Genomic DNA, 23,752 nt, shown 5'->3' with positions numbered 1-23,752 from the left:
GGCTGAACGTAGCCGTGCCCAGCGCCATCGCACCCAATAGCAGCCGACCTGCTTCCAGGGGTGCGCACGGGCGAGCAGGCGGCGGCGGTTCCAGTGGATGCTTTCTCCCGCCGACGAGGAGGAAAAACTGCTGAAGTCATGAGGCCGCCCCGGCAGAGCCCTCGTGTGAGTCATATGAAAGCTCCGGCGCGGCTGACCTCTGGCAAAAAGGCAGGCGCCGAGGACAGGCGAGGCCGGGGCTCAGGAGCGCGCGTTCCCCGGGAGCCTGGAAGACGATGGGCCAGGAGCTGTGCGCCAAGACCCTGCGGCCCGGCTGCAGCTGCCATCGCTGCTGGGAGGGAGGCGAGGCGCGCAGCTGTCAGCGGAGAGCGCCCGCGAGGGCCGAGGCTGCCATCCAGGTACTGGTCCCCCAGCGGCAGCATCTCCCTCTGCGGCTGAGCAGGCGAGCGGAGGCTGCTCCCTCCTCCGCGCCAGGCAGGGTCTGGTGGGTCTGCGGTAGGTCTCACCCAATAAAAAGACGTTCCCATTAAAGTCACAGGGAATTTATGGCCATGGTGATCAAATGTGGAGATGTGCTTGTGAACCAGAAGGGAAAAATAACCCTGGGCTTTGGGCTGCCTGCAACTCGGTGGACCTGGGGTGGAGAAAGGGGTTGTTATTCTCTTGAAACCTCGCCAGGACTCAAGTGCAAGCTGCAGTATTGCTGTGCTGTGGATTTAAATGTTCAGGAATCAGCTCGTGGTGATGAGCAATGCATACTAGAAAATTATCCCCCTGCAGTGATAAATGAAGGAGACATGGGGGGGAGGGGAGGAGGGGGAAGTGTGAGTTAAACAGAGATAAATTCCATCAAAGAAATTTAGGTTAGCCTACGTTTTCAAAGACATATTTTTAGGTGAAGAAAGAATGTAGTGTTTCAACAATGGATATCATTAAAATTTTTTTTGTGTGTGTGTGTGTGTGTGTTTTTTTTTTTTTTTTTTAAGTGATCTGACCTTCAGGAAAAGTGTCTTATGAGGGTGCAGAAGCTTAGAAAATATTTGAAAAGTGAAAATCAGGCAAAAAAGAAAACGAAAGAATTGTTGATGCCAGCCACTAGGTCTCGACTTGGCATACATTTTATTCCTGCACGTTCCTTTCTTCTCTAGCTAACGGACCTAAAAGAAGCACCATGTTCCATGACTTCATTTCACCCCAGGGGATGTCAGGCTGCCCATGCCCGGAAGTTCAAGAGTAAAAGGCCACGGAGTAACAGTGAGTCTTTTCAGGAAGAGGATCTGAGGCAGGGCTTTCAGTGGGTGAGTGAGCAGCTGATGCTGATCAAGAGGATTTCATGTGTGCTTGTCCAGGGAGGCTGGCCCCACTTCCAGGGCAATTACTGAGCTGACCTTCCAAGTACATTCTAGAAAATTCCTCAGGGGGAAAAAAGTCAACACTAAAAAAAAAAAAAAGTGCTCTTTCTTTTTTTTTTCCTTTCTTTCCCACCTCTCACCCCTACCTGTTCCCTTTAAGCCGACGAAGAGCCTCCTCCCTTTTGGGGCAGCCTCATCCTACTTGAACTTGGAGAAGCTGGGTGAAGGTTCCTATGCTACGGTTTACAAGGGGATTAGCAGGTGAGTGACTCATAGCTGGAGAGACTTTAGAGATGAGGATCCCTCCCCCTGGTTTGACATTGTAAAGCCAGGTGACCCATAGCAGAAGTTCAGGATCCGTGCAAGACACCATGGCCACCAGGGAGAGACATGACGACTTAAACAACCTTGCAAGAAAAGCAAATTTCTCCTGCCCCAATTAAAATCAGCCCACTCTAATGTTTATCAGCGTTTCTTCTCTTGTATTCAATTCAAAGTAGACTTCCTCTACTACTGACCCAAAGAAGTTCAGTTGGTAAGATGTCTCTGAAGTGCTTTTCATATTCCCCCCTAAAATACAGTGGAAGTTTGCAATGGCGACCTTGCGTTTGCTCCTTCATTCTTGCACTTTGCCCTCAGAGAAGAAACTGAAGTTCGTTTCTACAAAGCATGGTACATGCAAACAGTGATTAATCCTGTGTTTTCTACACTCGTAAAATAAACAAAATGGCTGAAGAATAAAAATATTGCTAATCCAGACGCCAAGTGCCCATTTGGCTAACAATAAACTTTGAGAAACATATATGAAACATCTGTGAACTCCACTGCTTTTTAGTAAAAAAAAAAAAAAAGTTGGAGGTCTGATTTCTTTATGTCAGTTTGATGTTGAAAAATAAAATGGCTCAACCGAGGTATGTGCCCTTGACCGGAATCGAAATGGGACCCTTCAGTCTGAAGGCCGATGCTCTATCTACTGAGCCAAACTGGCAAGGGAGATGTCCAATATTTTAAGAGAAGAAAGCAAGTTAAAGAACAATATGTGCTCTGTGATCTCATTTAGAAAAAAAGCACTCAAATGTACTTACTATACATGTATAAATTTGTATGTGCATAGTGGAGTCTGGAAAAATACACAAAATATTCTTAAAAGTAGATACTTCTAGTGGTTGACACTGGGATGGGGAAGAAAGATCACTAAAACTTTTTTCTTTATTCCTCAGCACAAAGGCATTCATTATATTTGTAATTTAAAAGCAAATTTTAAAATATCATAGAGATAGATGCCAAAAAGGCATGTGATAAAAATTCAACATCAACTACTAGTTTTTAAAACTCTGAGCAAAAAAGGAATGGGATGATACTTCCTCACTATCCTATCTAATAAAGAGGGAATATACAAATTGACCACCACACCCTCACAAAGATGGCGGCACCTACAGCCAATAAGGAGGGAATATGCTAATTGACTGCCACACCCTCAAAGATGGCGGCACCCACAGCCACAAGATGGCGGCGCCCAGTCCGCTCAGCCCTGCCTGGGCGCCTGCCTCCAGAGTCCTCCAGTCCCCTTAGTCCCCCAGCCACCCAGGGCCGTCTGAGGCTCAGGTAACCAGGGCCGGCCGAGGTGCTGCCAGCAGTGGCAGCAGCAGAGGTGTGATGGGGGCGTTGCCTTCCCCTGATCGCTGGGTTGCCTCCTGCCCCTGAGGGCTCCTGGACTGTGAGAAGGGGGCAGGCCAGGCTGAGGGACCACCCCCTCCAGTGCATGAATTTTCATGCACCGTGTTATAGAATATTTCACATCAACAGCCCACACGCTTTTTGTTGTTGCTGTTGCTAATTACTACAGAGACAGCACCATCAAGTTAGAGATAGGCAAGAATGCCCGTTATCTTTTATAGTTAAAGATTACCCTTAATGTTCTAGCCAATGCAATGAGGAAAAGAAGAGTGAATATCACTTTTTTGGGTCATAGAATTGTCTACCTAAAAACCCAAGAAACTATCAAAATCAGTATGATAAACAGCAAGATCAGTTACAAAATAAAAATATCCTTATCAAAAGTTGTCTTTATGTATTAGCAATAACCATTAAAAGTGGGAGAAATTACTCTCACAGTAGCAGTAACAAAAATCATTAGCTTCAACAAGGTAGGCAGGGTTTATATAAAGATTTATTAAGGGACATTAAACACTTGCAGAGCCATAAGGGCATTCATATTTTCCCCATACAGGCACTCATTCAGTCTACTAATATTTTTTAAGCACCCATTGTGTGCCAGGCACTACTGTAGCCAATAAGGATTCCTCTAAGAAGGAGACAAAACCCCCTGCTCGTATGGATTATACTTTCTAGTGGGGGGTGAGATAGGCAATTATTAAACTTAGTAAAATAGTGAGTTTGTCAGAGAGTGAAAAGTGCTTTGAAAAAGGATAAAACAGGGAAGAGGGGTAAGGGGTGGATTACTATTTTAAATAGCGTGATAGGAGGGGGCCGCATTGAGAAGGGAACACTTGCACAGACTCTGACACAGGGACGTGTGAGCTGTGCACTTGGTTAGTGGAAGAGCTTCAGGCAGAGGGAACAGCTGGTGAGAAATCCCTGAGGCAGGAGCAGGCCTGGTGCTGGGAGGGGAAGAGTGGAAGCAGATGAAGGCAGGGAGAAGATGAAGTTGCAGTAGGACAGGTGTATAGGGTCGTGTAGATCATCCCAGGGACTGTTGTAAGGATATTTGGATTAGAACATCTAATAGTGCAAAGATGTTAATAATTCTCTAACTTAGAGTCTTACTGCATTGTAAGTGTGTTCAAAGGCTACAATAATTAAAATAGTGTAGCACAAGTATAAGAAAAGACAGATCAAAGAAGCATGAGTTTTAAAAGTCCAGAATAGTCACAAATCCAAGTATTAGTAAGATCTCATATATAATCATGGTGGCACTTCAAATCAGCAAGGAAAAGAAGATGGTCCAATAAATGGAGCTGGGACAATTGTTAGCAGCTTGGAAATATAAATTCCCAGTGGGTTAAAGAGGTAAATAAAATTTTTAAAAATCCAGGAACTAGAAGACTAGATAAGAGAATTCTGTGTACATAACACTTAAGTCAGAGCCCATAAGGGAGGATTGGAAGCGTCCATGGTGCCCCATCGGTCCAAGTATGTTCTACAAAGCCCCAATTTTGAGACACCTTAATAGAGGTTTTATTGAAAGAGTTACTGTGGTAAAATTGACACTGGGAACCCTGGAACAAACTAAAAGGTGACCTTCATTGTAGGTGCTCTCCACATCTTTAAAATGTTCATGTGTACCAGTCCTATCTAAGAAAGGCTGCGAAAATTGTAAAGTTTAAAGGATTTTCTAAACATATTTGACCAAAAGCTTTTTTGGAGGGGTGGTGAGAATTTCACAGAGCTATGCTCTGAATAAAACATTTTGTAGTGCCCCATGTCAGAGCAAACTGTGACCTTGAACCATAGCCTGATCTCTGCCAATAGGCCCAGGCACTAAAGCAGGTTACATGGTTTGGGGGTGGGGGAGCATTTTAGAAAATGTTGAACATCATAAAGTTTTTAAAGTTCAACCTTTCAAAGACATGATAAGGCAAACAAAAGAAATTGTTGAAGAGTACATGCAAAATCGTTTAGTAAAAAGGTGGGCAAATAAGGCAAATCATAAAAGAACAGAAAAGACCAATACATATAGGAAAATTCAGTTCCACAAGTAAAGAAATAGAAATTAAAATGTGATAATCCTTTTTATCTATAAACTAGAGGCCCAGTGCACGAAATTAGTGCACGGGTAGGGTCCTTAGCAGCTGCTGGCTACTGACCGGGGCCTTCCTTCATTCTGTGCTGCCCCCTGGTGGTCAGCGCACATCATAGCGATCGATTGAACTCCCAGTCAGTTGAATTCCCCAGGGGACACTTTGCATATTAGGCTTTTATATATATAGATAGGCCAAAAAGATTAAGATAAAAGCATGCTCTGAAAAACAAACCCCACAAATGTGTAGCTATCCCACCCTCAAGGAGGTGGAGCACAACTCCTCACTCCTTAAGTGTGAGCTACTCATAAGGACATTCTTCCCTAAGTATAGTGTTGGGGAGTGGGGATGGGGAGTAACTACAGGGAAGAAATCTGACAAACATTACCTCAGGCAGGTGATTAAGGCCAACATCAAAAACCATAATTATGATGATATGTGCTCTTACTATGGGGTGATGAAAACGGTACTCTACCTCCTCAAAACCCCTAACCCCAGTGTTATAATCATAAGAAAACCTCCAATAAAGAGGTACCCTACAAAATTCTTGACTAAGGTGCCAAGGTGCTCAAAAACAAGGAAAGTCTGGAAAATTGTCACAGGCAGGAGGAGCCTAAAGAGACATGACAACTACATGTAATTTGGTATTCTGGATGGGATCCTGGAACAGAAAAAGGACATTAGGCAAAAACTAAAGAAATCCTGGTAATCATATTGCAATGTATAAATGTATCAGATCAATACATTGTACACCTTTAACTTGCACAACATATGCCAATTATATCTCAGTTTAGAAGAAGACTAAGATAAAAACGTGATTGATTTCATAAATTTACACATCTACTGATATCTACTTCAGAAGAAATAAAAAGAAATAATAGTTACTGTAAGAAAACATTTTTAAATAAAATGGAAAAGTCATAAATGCTATAAAAAGAAAAGGTAATATATACCAGCAAATGAATGTTTAAGACTTAAAGGTCATCTGTACTCTACCACTTTTGTGCACATGTGCATTTTGTCTTCCATGTGCACACAGTTTACAGCTGACCCTCAAAGAACACGGGTCCACTTACACACAGATTTTTTTCAACAAATACCGTAAATGTATTTTCTCCTCCTTAGGATTTTCTTAGTAACATTTGCTTTTCTCTAGCTTACTTTATTGTAAGAATGCAATATACAATACATAAAACATACAAAATATGTATTAATTGATTGTTTATGTACAAGCAAGGAGATTGTTAGGAGATTAGTACAATAATTTAGATGAAAAATAAGGATGGCTGAAATAAGTACGCAAAGGATGATAAGGATGGCTGAGATAAGTGCACAAAGGAAAATAAAAGGAACAATATACATCAAAATATTACGAGGAAGGATCTGACTGGGGGTGGGGGCATTCTCTGATTTCTGTATTCTCCAAATTATTTTTAGAATTAACATGGATCACTTGGTAAAGAGAAGAAATGTTTTGGTATACATATGCATGTTATATGACTTTTAAGACTTTTTATTTTGAAAATTTGTAGATTCGTATGCTAGAGTATATTTGGAAGGAAAACTTAATTATGATAAATTGTAATGAGCCATCTTAATGTGCGCCCTTTCTCCCCATTCTTCTAGAATAAACAGACAACTAGTGGCTTTAAAAGTCATCAGCATGAATGAAGAGGAAGGAGTACCATTTACAGCCATCCGAGAAGGTAAGAAGAGTGAAATGGACCCAACCAATATGTTTTAATTCATTGACTTGGGGATGGGGGAGGGTGAGAGGGAATGCATTGAGTCTATCTATTCAGTATCTAGCTTTTGATATTTCTAGAAGTAATGTTATAATCGTAATTTTGTTCTTCATACCAGTTTTTCAAGTATATTTACACTATCATTTTGCTACTCATTTTTGAGGAAATTAAGACTCAAAAGTATTGTATTAGTTGACCAAGATTATAAACTCAATGAGTATTTATTTAGTACTAGAGGCCTGGTGCACGAAATTCGTGCACGGGGGTGTGTGTCCCTCAGCCCAGCCTGCACTCTCTCCAATCTGGGACCCCTAAATGGGCAGTCGGACATCCCTCTCACAATCCAGGACTGCTGGCTCCCAACTGCTCACCTGCCTGCCTTCCTGATTGCCCCTAACCACTTCTGCCTGCCAGCCTGATTAATGTCTAACTGCTCCCCTGCCAGCCTGTTTACCCCCAACTTCCCTCCTCTGCCAGCCTGGTCACCCCTAACTGCCCTCCCCTGCAGGCTTTATCACCCCCAACTGCCCTCCCTTGCAGGCCTGGTCCCTCCCAACTGCCCTCCCCTGCTGGCCATCTTGTAGTGGCCATTTTGTGTCCACATGGGGGCAGGATCTTTGACCACATGGGGGCAGCTATCTTGATCTTGTGTGTTGGAGTGATGGTCAATCTGCATATTACTCTTTTATTAGATAGGATAGAGGCCTGGTGCATGGGTGGGAGCCAGCTGGTTTGCCCTGAAGGGTGTCCCGGATCAGGTGGGGGTTCCCTTGGGGTGTGGGGCGGCCTGGGCGAGGGGCCTGTGGTGGTTTGCAGGCCCCCTGGTGACCCAAGCGGAGGCCCTGGTATCTGGGATATATTTATCTTCTATAATTGAAACTTTGTAGCCTGGAGCGGAGCCAAGCCTTCTGCTCGCTCCATGGCCAAAGCCATTTCTGTTGGGGTTCACTCACCTTCTATAATTGAAACTTTGTAGCCTGGAGTGGAAGCCTAGGCCGGCCAGGGCAGGTGGAAAGCTTGGCTTTCTCCGTCGCCGGGGGCAACCCTAGCCTGCTCTCTCCAGCTCCATGGCTGCTGCCATTTCTGTTGGGATTTATCTTCTATAATTGAAACTTTGTAGCCTCAAGCGGAGGCCCTGGTATCTGGGGTTTATTTATCTTCTACAATTGAAACTTTGTAGCCTGGAGCGGAGCCAAGCCTTCTGCTTGCTCCGTGGCGGAAGCCATTTCTGTTGGGACTTACGTATCTTCTATAATTGAAACTTTGTAGCCTTAAGTGGAGGCCTGGGCTGGCCAGGGTGTGCGGAAAGCTTGGCTTCCTCCATTGCCGAGGAAACCCAAGCCTCCCTCCTGCTCTCTCCATGGCTGCAGCCATCTTGGTTGGGTTAATTTGCATAATCACACTGATTGGCTGGTGGGTGTGGCTGGTGGGCTGGGTGTAGCGGAGTGATGGTTAATTTGCATATTACTCTTTTATTAGATAGGATCTTCTTGTGTGTTTGGTCCCATACTAAGTGTTAAGGTTATATCTGATAACCTCAGAAAAATCCATATAAAAGATAAAATTAATAATATAAATTCTTAGTAAACAATTTACCTGAAAATAATAAGTGGTTTAGATAGCATTTGAAAAACTCTTTGGGAAGGTATGTATGTTTAGTGTTGTACCTGTATTGTCTCTGTACCCTAGGGAGTATTGCAAGTGGGTGAGGGTGGACTTGGGTTTGAATCTTAGATCTACCAATTACTATTGTGACTGTGGGTAGATTACTCTCCCTATTTAAGACTTGGTTTATTGAAGAAAGAGGATGATAATATTACCTATTTCATTGAGTTGTTATGAGGATTAAATGAGAATATACATTTAGAGCACTAATCACAGGGTCCATTTTCAGAATTCAACAAATGCTGGCCATTATCATTTCATTCTTGTTTATTTCCCTCAGTGATGACTTGTTCACCACCAAAAAACCACTATAGTGAATATAAATCTTTAAAATTCTATGTATTAACCTTTTACAAGAGCCATTTGAAATAAAATGAGAATGGGATTGCTGTCCATTTCATCAAAAAACCCAGAGAAATGGCTCTTCCCTGGCCTCACTTTCCCCCTGTTGAACTACTTCATTCTCCCTTCCCTTCTGTGTGTGCACATCCTGCGTGCACCACCGCCAGGGGTTGTGATGGATGAGAAGAAAAAGCCCGATCTTTGCTCAATATCATTTTCAGATGTAACAGAGCAGATGGTTCCAGTTACAACCAGTGTTATAATGGAGGTTAAAAAAACACACAACACAAACTGAGATGAGAACCAGTTAGCATCCGTGTGGCTAATGGAGTCAGTAGATTTTGAAAGGAGCTTGGAAGGACGGGTTATGCAAACAGGCGTGGAAAAAAAGCAATTCAGAAAATGAGTTTATAACCGAATTTGATGCCACTTTCAAAGGTCTTTCAGAGCCCCTGGGAAATGTGTTCTTTTGAATGTAACTGGAAGGGCCAAATGGCTGTCAGGTTATCTGGGGATTCAGCCTGGAAGGATCAGGTGCATTCTGGACGAAAGCATGGTTTTAATATAATGGAAACTGCATTTACGAGTGCACTTATTGGTGGTCCCCATTAAAGAACGATCAGATTTAGAAAGAGATGTATGTAGGTGAAAGAGCATTTCTGCATGTAACACAAGTCCCCAGGTCACCAGCAGAGGGAGGGACTCTTGACCCAGGTTCACCCCATCCTCTATGCACTTGTCTGTTGCTTCGGACTTGCCTCACTCCAAGATTTTGCCCGCAGCCAGGTTTTTCGGGGTGATATCTGACAAATCCTTTCTCCGGTGTTGCCACCCGATGCTTCTCAGCATGGTTCAGGAAAGCTGGGCCCCTATTGCTGTGTATGCGAAGCATTCCTTTTATTGCATATTTACCAGGAGTTGGCTCTCCATCGCAGGTGTTTGCAATTACACGTAGGCTTCAACTGTGGACTTTGTAGGCTTGCTTTATGGACTTACCTTACTGAATGCGTTGCTTTACAATATTAAAAACCACACAAGGATTTGCGACGCATTGCAGGTCGCCAGGCATCTAATGTCCGACAGTGAGTGTTTCCTTTCCCACCCGTGTAGAAGCTGTGGGCCCTTGTTAGAGCAGCCCGCTCCCCTCAAGGAGAGAGAAGGCCTCACTGGAAACCGTTGGCACTGTCCCACTTTTCCTGTAAGAACTTTAAGGATGTGAGGCCAGGAGACGGGAGGTTAAATGGGAAGGGCTGGAAGGCAAAATAGGAACAGCTGGAATTCATTAGTTGAAATCCAGGGTCACTAGCTAAAAAGGCAACTGAAAGCCACGTGCAGAAAAACTGAACGAGTAATGCAGACTTCTTTAAAAAGCCTTGAAGAAGGAATTACTTTTCCTGACCAGTTTGGCTGGACTGATGATATAGCAGCCAAAGATTTATTGGGTATGATTTTACTGTATGTATGGTCTCTATATAAGTAGAATACCTGTGGCAGTTTAATAATCTGGTCATGTGGAATACTTATTTGATCTTAACATGTAATATGAAATTAGCAAAAGTATGAACAGCACTAAGGGAAACATATTTTAACTCCCATGCCAGATAATTTTCCCATATTACCTCTTTCGATTGATTCTCTTAACAGCCTTTGAAGATAGCTATTCTTCTTCTTCTAATATATAGCTGTAATTCAAACCAAAATATCTCTCATTCAAACATTTGTACACTGTCTATGCTACAAACTTATTGAGCACCTACGATGGCCAGGTATGTTGCTGGCCATCGGATGCACCGTAGTGCACACAATAGACACAGTCTCTACCCTCATTCCTTTGCCAATTAAAAGGATTAGCTACCTTCCAGCAACTTAGAAAATCTTTCATAAGTGGCTCTAGAGTTATATTTTAAATGTTTATTTTCACAACTAGGAGTAGGCTGATATTTGTAGTTTTTATATAAGAATATGTTCCCTGGTTTTATTAAACTGTGTATCAATATTTTGATAATGTGTGTTATTTTAAATATCTTCCTAAAAAAAATTAGAACCTTTTGGTTTAAAGCCAGGACTTTCAGCCTGTTAGCAGCATTTTTTAGGAAGCAATCATATAACTAACCTTTTTTTGAGGACTAGGCTTATGACATAATTCCCCTCCCCCCAACACACACACACACACACACACACACACACACACACACACACATTGTCTTTTTTAAAAACCCTTACACCAGTGGTCGGCAAACTCGTTAGTCAACAGAGCCAAATATCAACAGTACAACGATTGAAATTTCTTTTGAGAGCCAAATTTTTTAAACTTAAACTTCTTCTAACGCCACTTCTTCAAAATAGACTCTCCCAGGCCGTGGTATTTTGTGGAAGAGCCACACTCAAGGGGCCAAAGAGCCGCATGTGGCTCGCGAGCCGCAGTTTGCCGACCACGGCCTTACACCAGATCTAGTAAGTAAAATGTGTTGTTTTTGTGTAGAGATGAAGGAATCTGAACTTTAGAGAGGTTAGGTAAGTTGACTGAGATCTCAGAACTAGGAATCAGAATTGTTAGGTAGTAGATAAAATTTATTGTATTGTGATAAATGTAGAACTTCTTAACTCAAGCATTTCTTCTTTAGCAACAGTAAAAGTGAAAATCTGTTTTTTATAATACATTTTGTGTAAATGTTAAGCAAAGTGCAGAAGAAACATTTTAAAATATACATGTATATCTCATACTTGTCAATTTTGATTCTATCATGAACTCTATAGCACCAGTAACTGCAGTGCTTAAATTAGAAACAGTTTTAGCTAAGAATCTTTTAAGGTCATTCTCTAGTAAAAAACATTACAAAGTAATTATTCCCAGTTCATATATGACAAAACTGAGCCAAAATTAGACTAAGGTTCCCCTAAGGTCATACAGTAAGGTACAGAATACCAATTAGAACCGCTGATTCATTGATTACCACGAATAGATTGGGCAGGGCAGGTTTGACAGGAAGTTCTTCATTACATGCAATCAAACCACATCGTGGACATAGCATGCTTACATGTGCATAGTTACATTTTTATAAAACAAAATGTTGCCAGGATGATGCTATGTGATCAAATTACAGTTCCAAATAAATCGGGTACTAACTACTTATTTAGCATTTGTTTTAATATTTACCTTGATGATTTCTTTTCCTGGAATGCATAACTTGACTGACTCACTGGCTTGATCTGTGAAACCTAGGCCAGAGGAAATGCAACATCAGGAAATACAAACTCTTTTTAATTCAGTGCCCAGTGGGGGTTGGGGAAGGAATTGGCTCCGTTATTGACTCTTACATAAACTCATTTCAACTGTCAGGCCTTCATGAATTCACAAGGCCGTATGAGCAGCACGTGCCCGGCCTGGGCTGCGGGCTGGAGATGCAAAGACAGGGACAGGAACAGGACACTCCTTGAGGAGCTCACAGCCTAGAAAGGGTGTTGACTACCATATATAACTGTGCCCTAGGACTTTGAGAGTAAGCCTTGTCCTTCCTGGTAATCATCTTTCCTTTAGATTCGTGGTCCGCACACTGCGGCTCGCGAGCCACATGCGGCTCTTTGGCCCCTTGAGTGTGGCTCTTCCACAAAATACCACGGCCTGGGCGAGTCTATTTTGAAGAAGTGGCATTAGAAGACGTTTAAGTTTAAAAATTTTGGCTCTCAAAAGAAATTTCAGTCGTTGTACTGTTGATATTTGGCTCTGTGGACTAATGAGTTTGCTGACCACTGCATGATAAACTAAAGCAGAATAGCCCTAGCTGGTTTGGCTCAGTGGATAGAGTGTCGGCCTGCAGACTGAAATGTCGTGGGTTTAATTCCGGTCAGGGGCACGTGCCTGAGTTGTGGGCTCAATACCCAGTAGGGAGCGTGAAGGAGTCGATCAATGATTCTCTCTTATCATTGATGTTTTCTCTCTCTCCCTCTCTCTTTCTCTCTGAGGTCAATAAAAATATGTTTAAAAAAATAAATAAACTAAAGCAGAACAGAGTAGAGTAACCTCAAAATTTCATGACCCATTGCACCTGCAAAGCATCAATTTTCAAAAAACTTGACTGAACCACAAACCCCAATGAAATGAACAAAACCAAGAAATTAAATATTCTCATATAATTGCAAGATAAAAATAACTTTTTCCCTAAATTATTAGATATCTTACATATATAGGAATCTAAATTCCATGTAATGTTAAACCAGTTAGCCATCCTAAACACCTTTATGGACATTTAAAATAAAGAAAGAATACTTTGCATTTTAAAAACATGCTTAATAACTTTCAGTTGTGGGTTATTTTTCTTGATCTTTGGGGTTATGCTGTGTTTTTTTTCAGGTTTTCTCTTTGGCTTTTCTGGGTATTCTCATGATCATACCAAGTTAATATATGCAGAATTCTTACAACAATGCCTGGCATGTGGTAAATGCTCAATGAGTGTTAGCTATCATCATCATCATCATCATCATCATCATCATTATAAAAGTATTTTGGAAGCCCTCAAAGAAATTCCATCGTGATCCCATTTGTCTGGAGCTTTAAAGACTCTCTGATTTATCTTTGTGTCTTTTCTTTGAAGAGAAACAAAAATTAGTAGACTCAGAATATGTGAATTATAAAAACAATAATTTTACAGGAATCAGGATGCTCTGGTTTTTAGACCTCTCCCTTCTCAGGTGGCGTTGCATCCCTCGGCTGCTTAGCATGCAGAAGACACCACATCCTGCTGTGAAGTTTATGAGGCAGCCTTGAAATTAGAAGGAAGATCTTCCCTTTCTGGGTTTGAGACCCACACGTCTGAGGCTGTAGGCATTTTAGATTCCTCTGGTGGATGGACCAAACAATATACCAACACCATGAGATAAATACTTTGACCATCATCTACTCTTTCATGTAAATTCCCTATTACTAGTCATTAAAAGTCACAGTTTCCCTGTATTTCAGTAGTTCTTGGGCGTTTAAAAAAAAAAAAGCAGTAGTAGACATGGCCATAACACAACAGTCATAATCTAATGAGGAAGACAACTAAAAGAAATAAGAAATAAAAGCACCATCAGCCAAAACACCCTATACCAACCAATTACAGGTATAGAAATGATATTAGGCAATTAGTGACCACTGACTCAATAGTAAATATTTATTGAATGCTTATAATACAGCAGACATTGTTCTAGACACTGAAGACATAGCAATAAGCAAAAGACAAAAGTGCCTGCTCTTAATAGAGTTTATATCCCTAAGGGTGGACACAGACAATAAACAGGTATGTAATATGTCAGTATAACAAGTGCTACAATATGCCAGAGGTGATCAGTTCTGTGAAGAAGGATAAAGCAGGGCACAGGGATGGAGATCACTGGGTGGGGGTGTCAGGGAAGCCAAGACTTTGAGCAGAGACCTGAAGAAAGTGAGGGAGGAGGCATGCAGGGAGCTGAGACAAGAAGGTTGCAGGCAGAGAGAAGGGTGAGTGTGAAGACCCAGCAGGGAAATGGGTTTGGAAATGTCCAAGGAATAGGTAGGAGGCCGATATGATGAGAGCAAGGACAGGGAGTGTGAGTTGACGAGGGCAGGAATTATCAAGACCTCTGTATGAAATAAAGACTTATAGTCACTGATATTCGCAGGGAGCCTCATCCTAAGTGAACATCAAACTTGGAGCTTTTTAGCAAATGATAGTTTGGAGCCATTATAATTAACCAAATACGCCATCATAATTTTAAAAATTAGCATCAGGAATTTTAGTAACATCATATTTAAGTGAGACTAAATTTTGTATTAAAAATAAATTTAAATATCTTTACAATATTCTTAGTAATTCCAGCTTTACCATATCCATTTAAAATCGAATTTGGGGCATGTTTTGTAATACGGGGGGGGGGGGGGGCGGGGGCGCATAGACAGAGAAAATGAACATAATTTGCAAATAAAAGTACACATAAAATACCAGCATGTTTAACTGATGGTTAGAAGTCATTGTAAGTATGGAAGGTGTTGGAAACTCTAGCAGAAACAAATATAAACAAAATTTTTAAAAAATTTAAATTACAATTGGATGCAATAAATACCATATCATATTAGTTTCAGGTATTCAACATCGTGATTAGACATTTACATAACTTATAAAATGATCGCCCCAATAAGTTCAGCCTCCATATCTGACACCATACATAGTTAAGCACAGTATTATTGACTTCATTCTATTCACCGTACTTTACATTGCCATGACTATTTCAATAACTGGCAGCTTGCACACTTTAATCCCTTCTCCTTTTCACCCAACCCCTCTCCCTTCTGGCAACCATCAAAATGTCCTCTGTATCTATGAGTTGACATAAACAAAATTTTAATTTATTAATCTGGGAGTGGGGATTTAGTGGGGCTCAAGGTGGAAGGGAGGGCCCAATACCCGTTGGCTGGGATATGCATTCTAATTTGCAACCGTGTGATGCTTGACATTTGCCAGGGACCCGCGCACGGAGTCTGATTCCACCCTCATGTCAGTCCCGTGAAGTCAGGTTGGGGAAGACGTTATCTCTTTTCCACAGGGAGGGAACTGAGACTCGGGTTGAGATACCGCCCCGAGCTCACTTGGCTAGAAAGTGGCAGGGGCAGGATTCAGATGAGGGCTTCTGGCTCCACAGTCAGCTCTCCGTTAAGACACTCAATAAATATACTTGATAAATTAGGTGCTTAGTCTTGGCTGAGCGTTGTACCGGGCGGTGGGGCGGCATCTGAAAGAGAAAGTCGCTCCTGCTGTTCGCCAACGGCCTTCAGTCTGGGACCAGGGATATTAAGCAGATACCTGTAAAACGGTGCATGCACAAAGCAATGTACGTGTAAGAGTGAAGTAATACCTTTAGCTCATACGGATTCAGGGGGGCAAACAGTAAAGTGATACTATTCGTCGTTAGAGCAAAGCAGGGTTCATGGACAGAGTAGGGCTCCTTGGGTGGTAAGAGGTTGCCAGCTCAAACTAAGGTGAGTGAAGAAGGAAATTTGCTGGCTCGGAGATCTGGAAACTACACACTAGCAGGGAGCCAGTGATGTCACCAGGAATCCAGGCCTGTCCATCCCCAACCCTGTTTTTCTCGGTCTGAGTTTCATCCCCAGGTATGGGTGAGCTGGCCAGAGCAGCGCCTGGTGGAATCCTACAAGCTCAGCTCTCCCAGGGGAGAAGAGAGCACTTCCATCCTGAGGACACTGGCAAAGGAGGGCTCTCCCACGCCGGGCTTTGTGCCTGTCTCTGAACCAATCCCTGTGGCCGCAGGGTGCTGTGCTCTGATGGGACGGGCCTGGGGCACAAGCCCAGGCTGGGGTAGGGGTGGGTCAGCCCCACCAGAATAGCAGCAGCTGAGCAGGGAAGGGGTTGCTTCCCCAGAGGAAAGTGGAGGGGCCCCCACTGGAAGGGGGAATGGCTGCCAGGAGGCCAAACAACAGAGTCTCATTACAAGGGGAACAGATCACTGAAGGAAGTAATGTGGTTCCAACACGTGAAGGGAGCATTTGAGCTTGCTTTCAGTCTCCCAGAGTTCTGGAAGAAAGCTGGTGCCCGGGATTCATGATATACAGGCATCCCCTGCCGAACATGGCTTTGAGTTTTTATTGGCGTTTTACCTTTTCCTTCCCTTTAAGGCTGAAGGACACCGTTTCTTCATATGGGGACGCTCAGTTGAGGCTCATCCCCTTTTTGTGCCTTTTCTGCTCTCTTCCCTTCTGTTTCATCTCTGAAACCCCCCCCCCCCCAAAGACACAGCTTTTTAACCCCCCTGCCAGGGGAAGGGGGATGGGAGCGGGCTGGGAGAGGTTAATAGGGGGGAAAGGAGGACCTATGGAATACTTTCAACAATAAATATTTACATAAATAAATAAATAACGCCCCAGCCAGGCACTCGCTGGCCTTTTGTGGTGACTTCTCCACTAAGGCTGCCCTTACTGACCAAATAACAACCTGTTATTGAAGCTGCAAGAGACAGACCTTCTCCCGCACCCGACCCGCGTGCACCCCCTCTCCTCCCCCCGCAACCCCCCACCCCCCCCCACTCACTCCTCTGGGCTCCCAAGTTTACCTCTGTCCCCTTTTCAAGTTTGCATTTTCTCCTTCCACAGAGTTTGCACTTCTCCCCTTAAGAAGTCCCCTCCACTGTTTATTCTGGTTTAACCATTTTTCATCCCAGGCTCTTCTCCCAGCCTTCTCCCAGTCCCACCCACCAGCCCTGCTGAGCCCCGGTGGGACGCTGAATTTTAGAAAACGGTCACGTGTTGCAAAGTCCTGCTCTAGAAGGCAGGCCACTCCATTTCCTGCTCCCCCGATGGCCTTATCTCTCAGGCCTCCTCCCCTGTGACTCCGAAGCAGAGATGATAAGATCCCCAGAGGAAAGCATTTGCAAAGTGCTCTGAGTGCTTTGATGAAATTGATTGGGTAAATGGAAACATATTTCTTTTCAAACTGCTCTGGCCTATTAAAAAAGTAAGGTATGCAAGTGCAATGACTCACCATTTAACAAATAATGAAGGTACTTTGTCATTTTAAATATTATTTCACAAGAGGTATTTCCAGCAATAAAAAACCAGAACTGCTTGCTTTGAAATGTTTAAAAAATAAATGCTGCTTGATATCTTTAAAGCAGTGCTTTCGAGATTGTTCATTGAATTAACATTTCGTTGAATTTTTCTAGCTTCTCTTTTGAAGGGCCTGAAACATGCCAATATTGTGCTCCTGCATGACATAATCCACACCAAAGAGACACTGACATTCGTTTTCGAATACATGGTGAGTTGCCCCAGCATTTTACAAAGCATGAGGGAAAAGCCTGGTGCTTGTGTAATGAATCTGTTAATATTTTATGGCGTGATAAAATTTTCATTACAATGTGGAAAGTGCCATGGAAATTTTTCATTATGACGATTAACAGAGCCTATTGTTCTTATGCTCATTCTTGAATCTTGCTTCTTTGCCCATTATATTTGCTGTCTCTTTCCCCTCACCAGCAGTAATTAATAAGAATTTTGAGTTTGCCTCCTAAATAAAACGTTTACACTTTCAAAAATCTATTTTTAACCACCATCTGAGCAGAGCCCAACATTTTTCATTGATAATGAAGATATAAACCACAAGGTTTTAAAACATTGTATACTAGAGGCCTAGTGCATGAATTTGTGCACCAGTGGGGTTCCTCAGCCAGCCTGCAGGATCGGGCAGAAACCGTCTCTCTGACATCCCCCAAGGGGTCCCAGATTATGAGAGGGCTCAGGCCAGGCTGAGGGACCCCACTGGTGCACCCTCAGGGCTGGGGAGAGACACAGGAGGTTGGCCAGCCGGCGAGGGACTGTGGGAGTGCACCAGGGCGTGTCTGGCCCCTCTCACTCAGTCTCGATTGGCCAGACCCCAGCAGCAAGCTAACCTACAGGTCAGAGCATCTGCCCCCTGGTGGTCAGTGCATGTTATAGTGAGTGGTTGAGAGGCCTTAGCATATCATTAGCATATTACGCTTTGATTGGTTGAACGGACAACCAGATGTCCGACACTTAGAATATTAGGCTTTTATTATATAGAATAAGTTTACTAAAGAATAACTCACTGTAGTATTTCTGAGAGGGAAAACTATTCAAATATTAGCAGAAAGAAATCATAAGGTATGTGTATTTGACTTGCCTCCGAGAAGAGTGGAAACTCCCTGTGTCATTGTGTTCAGTGACAGTCATTTAAATAGAGCATCTTGTTGTGCCGGGGAAACAAGCTTCCTTCTAAGAGCAGCCAGTTAGAAAGACACACTGAGTTTGACCTTAGCAATGGGGCCTCAGAAAACCTGGCTGTGTACCTTCTGCACCTTATTCTCAAAAATCTGAACTTCGTACGACCTCTGACAGTCAAATGTATGGTCTGCTGTAGGGCACTGTGCAAGCACCACTAACAACAGTCTCTCCACCGTTCCCTGTAGCACACGGACCTGGCCCAGTACATGTCTCAGCACCCGGGAGGGCTGCACCCTCACAACGTCAGGGTGAGTGCTTTGAGGGGCAGGCCTCTCTGGCTCGCCCACCACAGGAGAATTTTGAAACAGGCTGACAGTGCAAAGCAAAGTCCCAGGACACGAAATAAGAAGATGGCCATCATTGATATTCTAGAGAAAAGTTAAAAAAAAAAAAAGGAAAAAAAAAAGAAAGTTGTCTTTCAAGATATGGAGCAATGTTTAGTGGTTTTCTGTGCAGCCTAACCTTGTCAGTCATTGCTATCATGCAAATGTGTGCCTAGAAGCATAAGCCAATGAAAAGAATTGCACTGAAAAAAACAAGTGAAGGTAGGCCATCTTTTATAAAATAAATACCTTTTTCATGGCAGGCTACTGTGCTCTGTGATAAAGTTTGTGTTGTATTTATAGTTCCCCACTATTCAGCCACCTTTGCTGGATCCCAATCAGTTACCCTTTTGCCTGTTCCATCAGGTCCTGTTATCTATGGAGCTAGCTTCCATTTTTTCCCCCAGTCATTAGAATAGAAATAATAATGACCTCTTAACAGGTATAATTCTACATGTGTTATAAATCATTTGTATTTTATACTTTTCATTCTCTAAAGTTTTATTGGCATTAATTAGTTAATTAATTAACTTAGACACATGAGATTTGCATATGTACTCATTCATTTAGCTAATAATTTATGTATTAATTTATTCATTCAAGAAATACGTATTGAGGTCTTAGTACTATATTAAGTTCTGAGGTTTTACTAATGAATAAGTTGTATTTCTTACTTTCAGCGTGCTTAAAGCCCAGTAAGATAATGTGGACTTAAATGGGCAGTGAGAAGCAAAGTGATAAGGCTATGGCTATGTTAAAAGGAATATTATAAGACTCTTAATAAGACGCTTAATCTCTTAGAGGCAAGGGAGGAAAGGTTGAGGAGAGAGGGGTTGAGGGGAATGAAGAAATCTTAATAGCTATTGGAGAATGGGGTAGAGAACTAACTAGGGAAACCAAGAAAGTCTAGTAGTGTATTAAATATTCTAATGAGAATGAAAATCATTAAATTATCTGCATGCTTGTGGGACTTTTTTTTAAATGGCAGTACTGCCATAGCCAGTATTGCTCAGTGGATAGAGCGTTGGCCCTGAGAACTGAAGGGTCCCAGATTCGATTCCGGTCAAGGGCATATATGTCGGTTGCAGGTTGGATCCCTGGCCCTGGTCAGAAGCACATGTGGGAGGCAACCAATCGATGTGTCTCTCTCACATCAATGTTTCTCTCTCTCTTTCTCTCCCCCTTCCTTCCACTTTAAAAGTCAATGAAAAAATATCATCGGGTGAGGATAAATAAATAAATAAATAAATGGCAGTGCTTAGCCATTTGAATAGAGGAACAGAGAAAGTAGACAGTTTATTGATTCAGAGTTGGGGTTTTGCCAGATAAGTGAGAGGAAAAGACAGTTTGGCAAGAGAATGTCGAAAGGTTAAGCTGGTGGTCAGTGGCTTCTAAACTGAGGGAAGATAGGCAGGGTGCTGAAAGCTAGGTAGAAAGCAGAAGAGTCAAGAAACTAGACTAGAGGTGTTGATTAAATAGAAAAACGGTTGCAGGAAAAATAACTGTGAGAAAGATTTTCAGGCTTATGTGACTCACATATAAGACACTGTGCTAAATGCTTAGAAGGAAAAAAGACATAGGAGACAGATTCCTGCCCTCAAGACACTTAATCCAAAAACAAGATAAAAGCAATATACACCAACACCATTACATGGCATTTGTGAATAATGCCAAGTAAGAAATAAGACCTAGTATTGTAGATGTGTAAAGAAGTAAAATACATTTTCTCATTTTAAGAGGTTTCATTTAAGGCAGAACTCAAAACATACATTCATTTTAAGAGGCTGAAATAGGGGCAGATGTTACAGAAAGGAGAAATGTTGTTCACCAAAGGTACAGAGCAGGGAAAGAGAGGATGTATTCAAGGAAGAGGATCCTAGAATCATGGACTGTTAGGGCGAGGGGGCTGACAGTGGTTTTCAGTTTTTGGGTTCTGACCCATTAGTGGGTTATGAAATCAATGTGGTGATTAGCAACCAACATTTTAAAAAATGAAATGAAATGGGTAAGAAGACAATAGAAAATGTCTTGTGCAACTTTTGTTCCAGTTGAAACTGTACTTATATCTGGATATGGATGTAAATACTGGGTACATATACATTTCTTACTGTGGTTGCAGTACAAAGAATGCTTTAAAAACACTGGGCTGATCTAACGTCCTCATTTTGCAGAATTGGAATCTAAGATTTGAGAGGACAAACATTTGGCCTGAGGTTACAGAACCAGCCCCGGCCATAGCTAACTATGATTCTTGGTTAGGATGCTTTTCCACTACTGCCATATTGCACCTCTGGTCCTGTTGGCCTGACAGATAGACTGTATTCCATGAAGCGGGGCACATAAGTCCGGGGAAATTGATTGGGTAGGTGGCCGAGAGCCTCACTTCCTAGGATGTGGACTCTATTCCTTAGACATCAGAGTCATTAAAGGGGGTTGAGTTGAGAGAGCATGACAGGATCAGAAGGAAATTTATGTAACTGTGGTCTGTGGGATGGATTAAAGAGAGGAGACTGGAGTCAGAAATTCCAGTTAGGAGTTCATTGATGTGGTCTAGCCCAGTGCTTCTCGAACTTCAGTGAACCGATGAATGACTTGGGGCTCTGATCCAGGCGGCCTACGGTGAGCCTGAGGTTCTGTTTCTAACATGACCCCCCGGGGATGTGGATGCTGCTGGTCAAGGAACAAACTTTGAATATCAAGGATCTAGGTAAGAAGTAGTAAAGGCCTAAATTATGGTAGTGACGGTGAGAATGGAGAGGAATGTGACAAATGGAAACAATGAAGAGTTCATCCAGGACACGAAGAGGGAGAGGGTGGGGCCAGACATGACTGATTTTGAGTTTGATTGACCAGGAGAATTACAGCTCTATTAATAGAAAAAGGAGAAGTTGGTTTGGAGAAGAGGAGGAGTCCTGACTTAGACAGAATGAGCTCCTAGTTGAGGTGGGGTCTCCGGAGGGAAATGAGAGCAGGCAGCTGAAGAGGACCTTGGTGCCCAGGAAGGACATGTGAGCTGGAGATCTGGAGATGTAGACTTGAGGGTAATCTGCACAAGGAGTTTGTAGGTATAGACAAGAGAGTGGATAACCAAAAGAGCAAAGCCACGAAGGGAAAAGGACTGGTGATAGAACTTTCACCTTTAGGGGATAAGAAGAGGAACCGGACAGTAAGGGACCAAGGGAAGCGGCTTTTAGGAACACAGAGGATCCAGAAAAATACGTTCCTGTGGAAGCCCAGGGAAGAGACAATTCCAAGGAGGGTCTGGTTGAGGTTGTCACAAATACCAAGAATACAGATGAAAATTATACTGGATTGCAAGGACTTTGTAACTTTGTGAGGGATATATTACGGGCATAGGGAGGCAGAAAGGAAGAAGTTAGTCCAAGCAAAGCAGGTGGGAGTAGGAGTGAGTTCCCCATAGAAGAGACAGCAGTGAAAAAACTGGGATGCCAGAGAAGGCATGGTATATTCCAAGAACTGATGATAATTCTTAAGGCTGGAAGTTTGGAATTAACAGGGCTGGGATGTTTAGCGATGAGACGTGAGAGGTAAATGGGAGCCAGAGCACGAAGGGCTCAGCTATGTCATGTTATTCCATATGAGGAGCCATTAAATGATTTTAAACAAGGAAGTGATAAATTCAGATTTTTCATATTTATTTATTTATTTATTTATTTTGTAAAGCTTACTCTGATGACACTGTGGTGAATAGTTTGGGAAAAGGAAATACATTTTGGGGAAATGTTATAGACCCCTGACCTCATTCCTTCCTTGGTTTTTTTCTACTTCCACCCCATCCTCCCATTTTCTCTAATTATTCCCTAAATGCTTGTGTCTGTTGGGGTCCCAGCCTTGACAGTGAGGTTAATCAAGACAACAGTGGTGCAAGTGCAGATGATGGTGGAGGAAAGTGGACATATATGTGATCAACTACTTAGCCAGAATTCACAACAGACAGAAGAGTCAGCAATAATTTTTCTAGCTTTATATATTTAGATGATAATGATGCTCTTCACTGAGAGAGAGAGAGAGAGAGAGAGAGAGAGAGAGAGAGAGAGAGAGAGAGAGGAGAGAGAAGAAGAACCTGAATTTTAGAGGGAAATAGTGAGTTAAGTTTTGGACATTCTGAGTTTGATGTGATTATAGGATGCCCAAGTGAACTTCAGACTATACGGGTCTAAAGTTCAAGAGAGAGTCTGAGTTGGAGATAAAGATTTTGAAATCTTTAGAAAACAGTTGTTAATTGAGGCAGTTTAGTAGGTAAGATGGCTAAGGGAGAGTATGTGGAGTGATAAGAGAAGGTCCAGGATGGAGCCCTAAGGAATTTGAATATATCAGAGATCAGTAGAGGAAGTGGATAGAGCCTGTAAAAAGAGCAGTCAGAGAAGGAGGAGAAAAATTATAAGATTGTGTTACCAAGGAAGAGCTTCAGGAAGGTCAACAATTCCAAGTGCAAAGAGAAGGAATGAGAGGTTTCCATTGGATTTCCATAACAAAAGGCATTGGTGACCGTGGTAAAACAACAACAACACATCATGAATGACATGATCAAAACAGTTGCATATAATGGCAAGACCTATGGCAAGTGCTATCATGGAGTGAGGGGCTGAAGCTGACTGGAGAAGCAAACCGCTGGCACTGAGGAGGTCAGCTTGCCATGCTCACATGGGCACTGATGTTAACAGCTGTGACCCAGGGGCGCAAGTCTTGAGAGAATGATGGAGGGTGGGGGGGGGTGTGGATGACAGTGACAAGAGAAGTAGAGGAAGATGTAGCTGGATGGCAAGAAAGTCTAAAC

General features: G+C 42.6%; 1 protein-coding gene across 2 annotated transcripts in view; it reads left to right on the top strand.

Annotated features, from left to right (window-relative positions):
* The first annotated feature begins 275 nt into the window (after positions 1 to 275).
* Positions 276 to 23,752, top strand: part of CDK15 (cyclin dependent kinase 15) — a 69,278-nt gene continuing 45,801 nt past the window's right edge. For both annotated transcript variants that reach the window (XM_054723316.1, XM_028153082.2), the window contains exons 1-6: positions 276 to 398; positions 1,149 to 1,298; positions 1,513 to 1,613; positions 6,740 to 6,819; positions 17,554 to 17,648; positions 18,817 to 18,879. In XM_054723316.1, the coding sequence (XP_054579291.1) occupies positions 276 to 398; positions 1,149 to 1,298; positions 1,513 to 1,613; positions 6,740 to 6,819; positions 17,554 to 17,648; positions 18,817 to 18,879 (612 nt within the window). The remainder of the gene's footprint in view (positions 399 to 1,148; positions 1,299 to 1,512; positions 1,614 to 6,739; positions 6,820 to 17,553; positions 17,649 to 18,816; positions 18,880 to 23,752) is intronic.

This window comes from Eptesicus fuscus, chromosome 11 (assembly GCF_027574615.1).
Source record: "Eptesicus fuscus isolate TK198812 chromosome 11, DD_ASM_mEF_20220401, whole genome shotgun sequence".
NCBI lineage: Eukaryota > Metazoa > Chordata > Mammalia > Chiroptera > Vespertilionidae > Eptesicus > Eptesicus fuscus.
The sequence above is the reverse complement of the archived record's forward strand: the minus strand, read 5'-3'. Positions and strand labels throughout refer to the sequence as shown.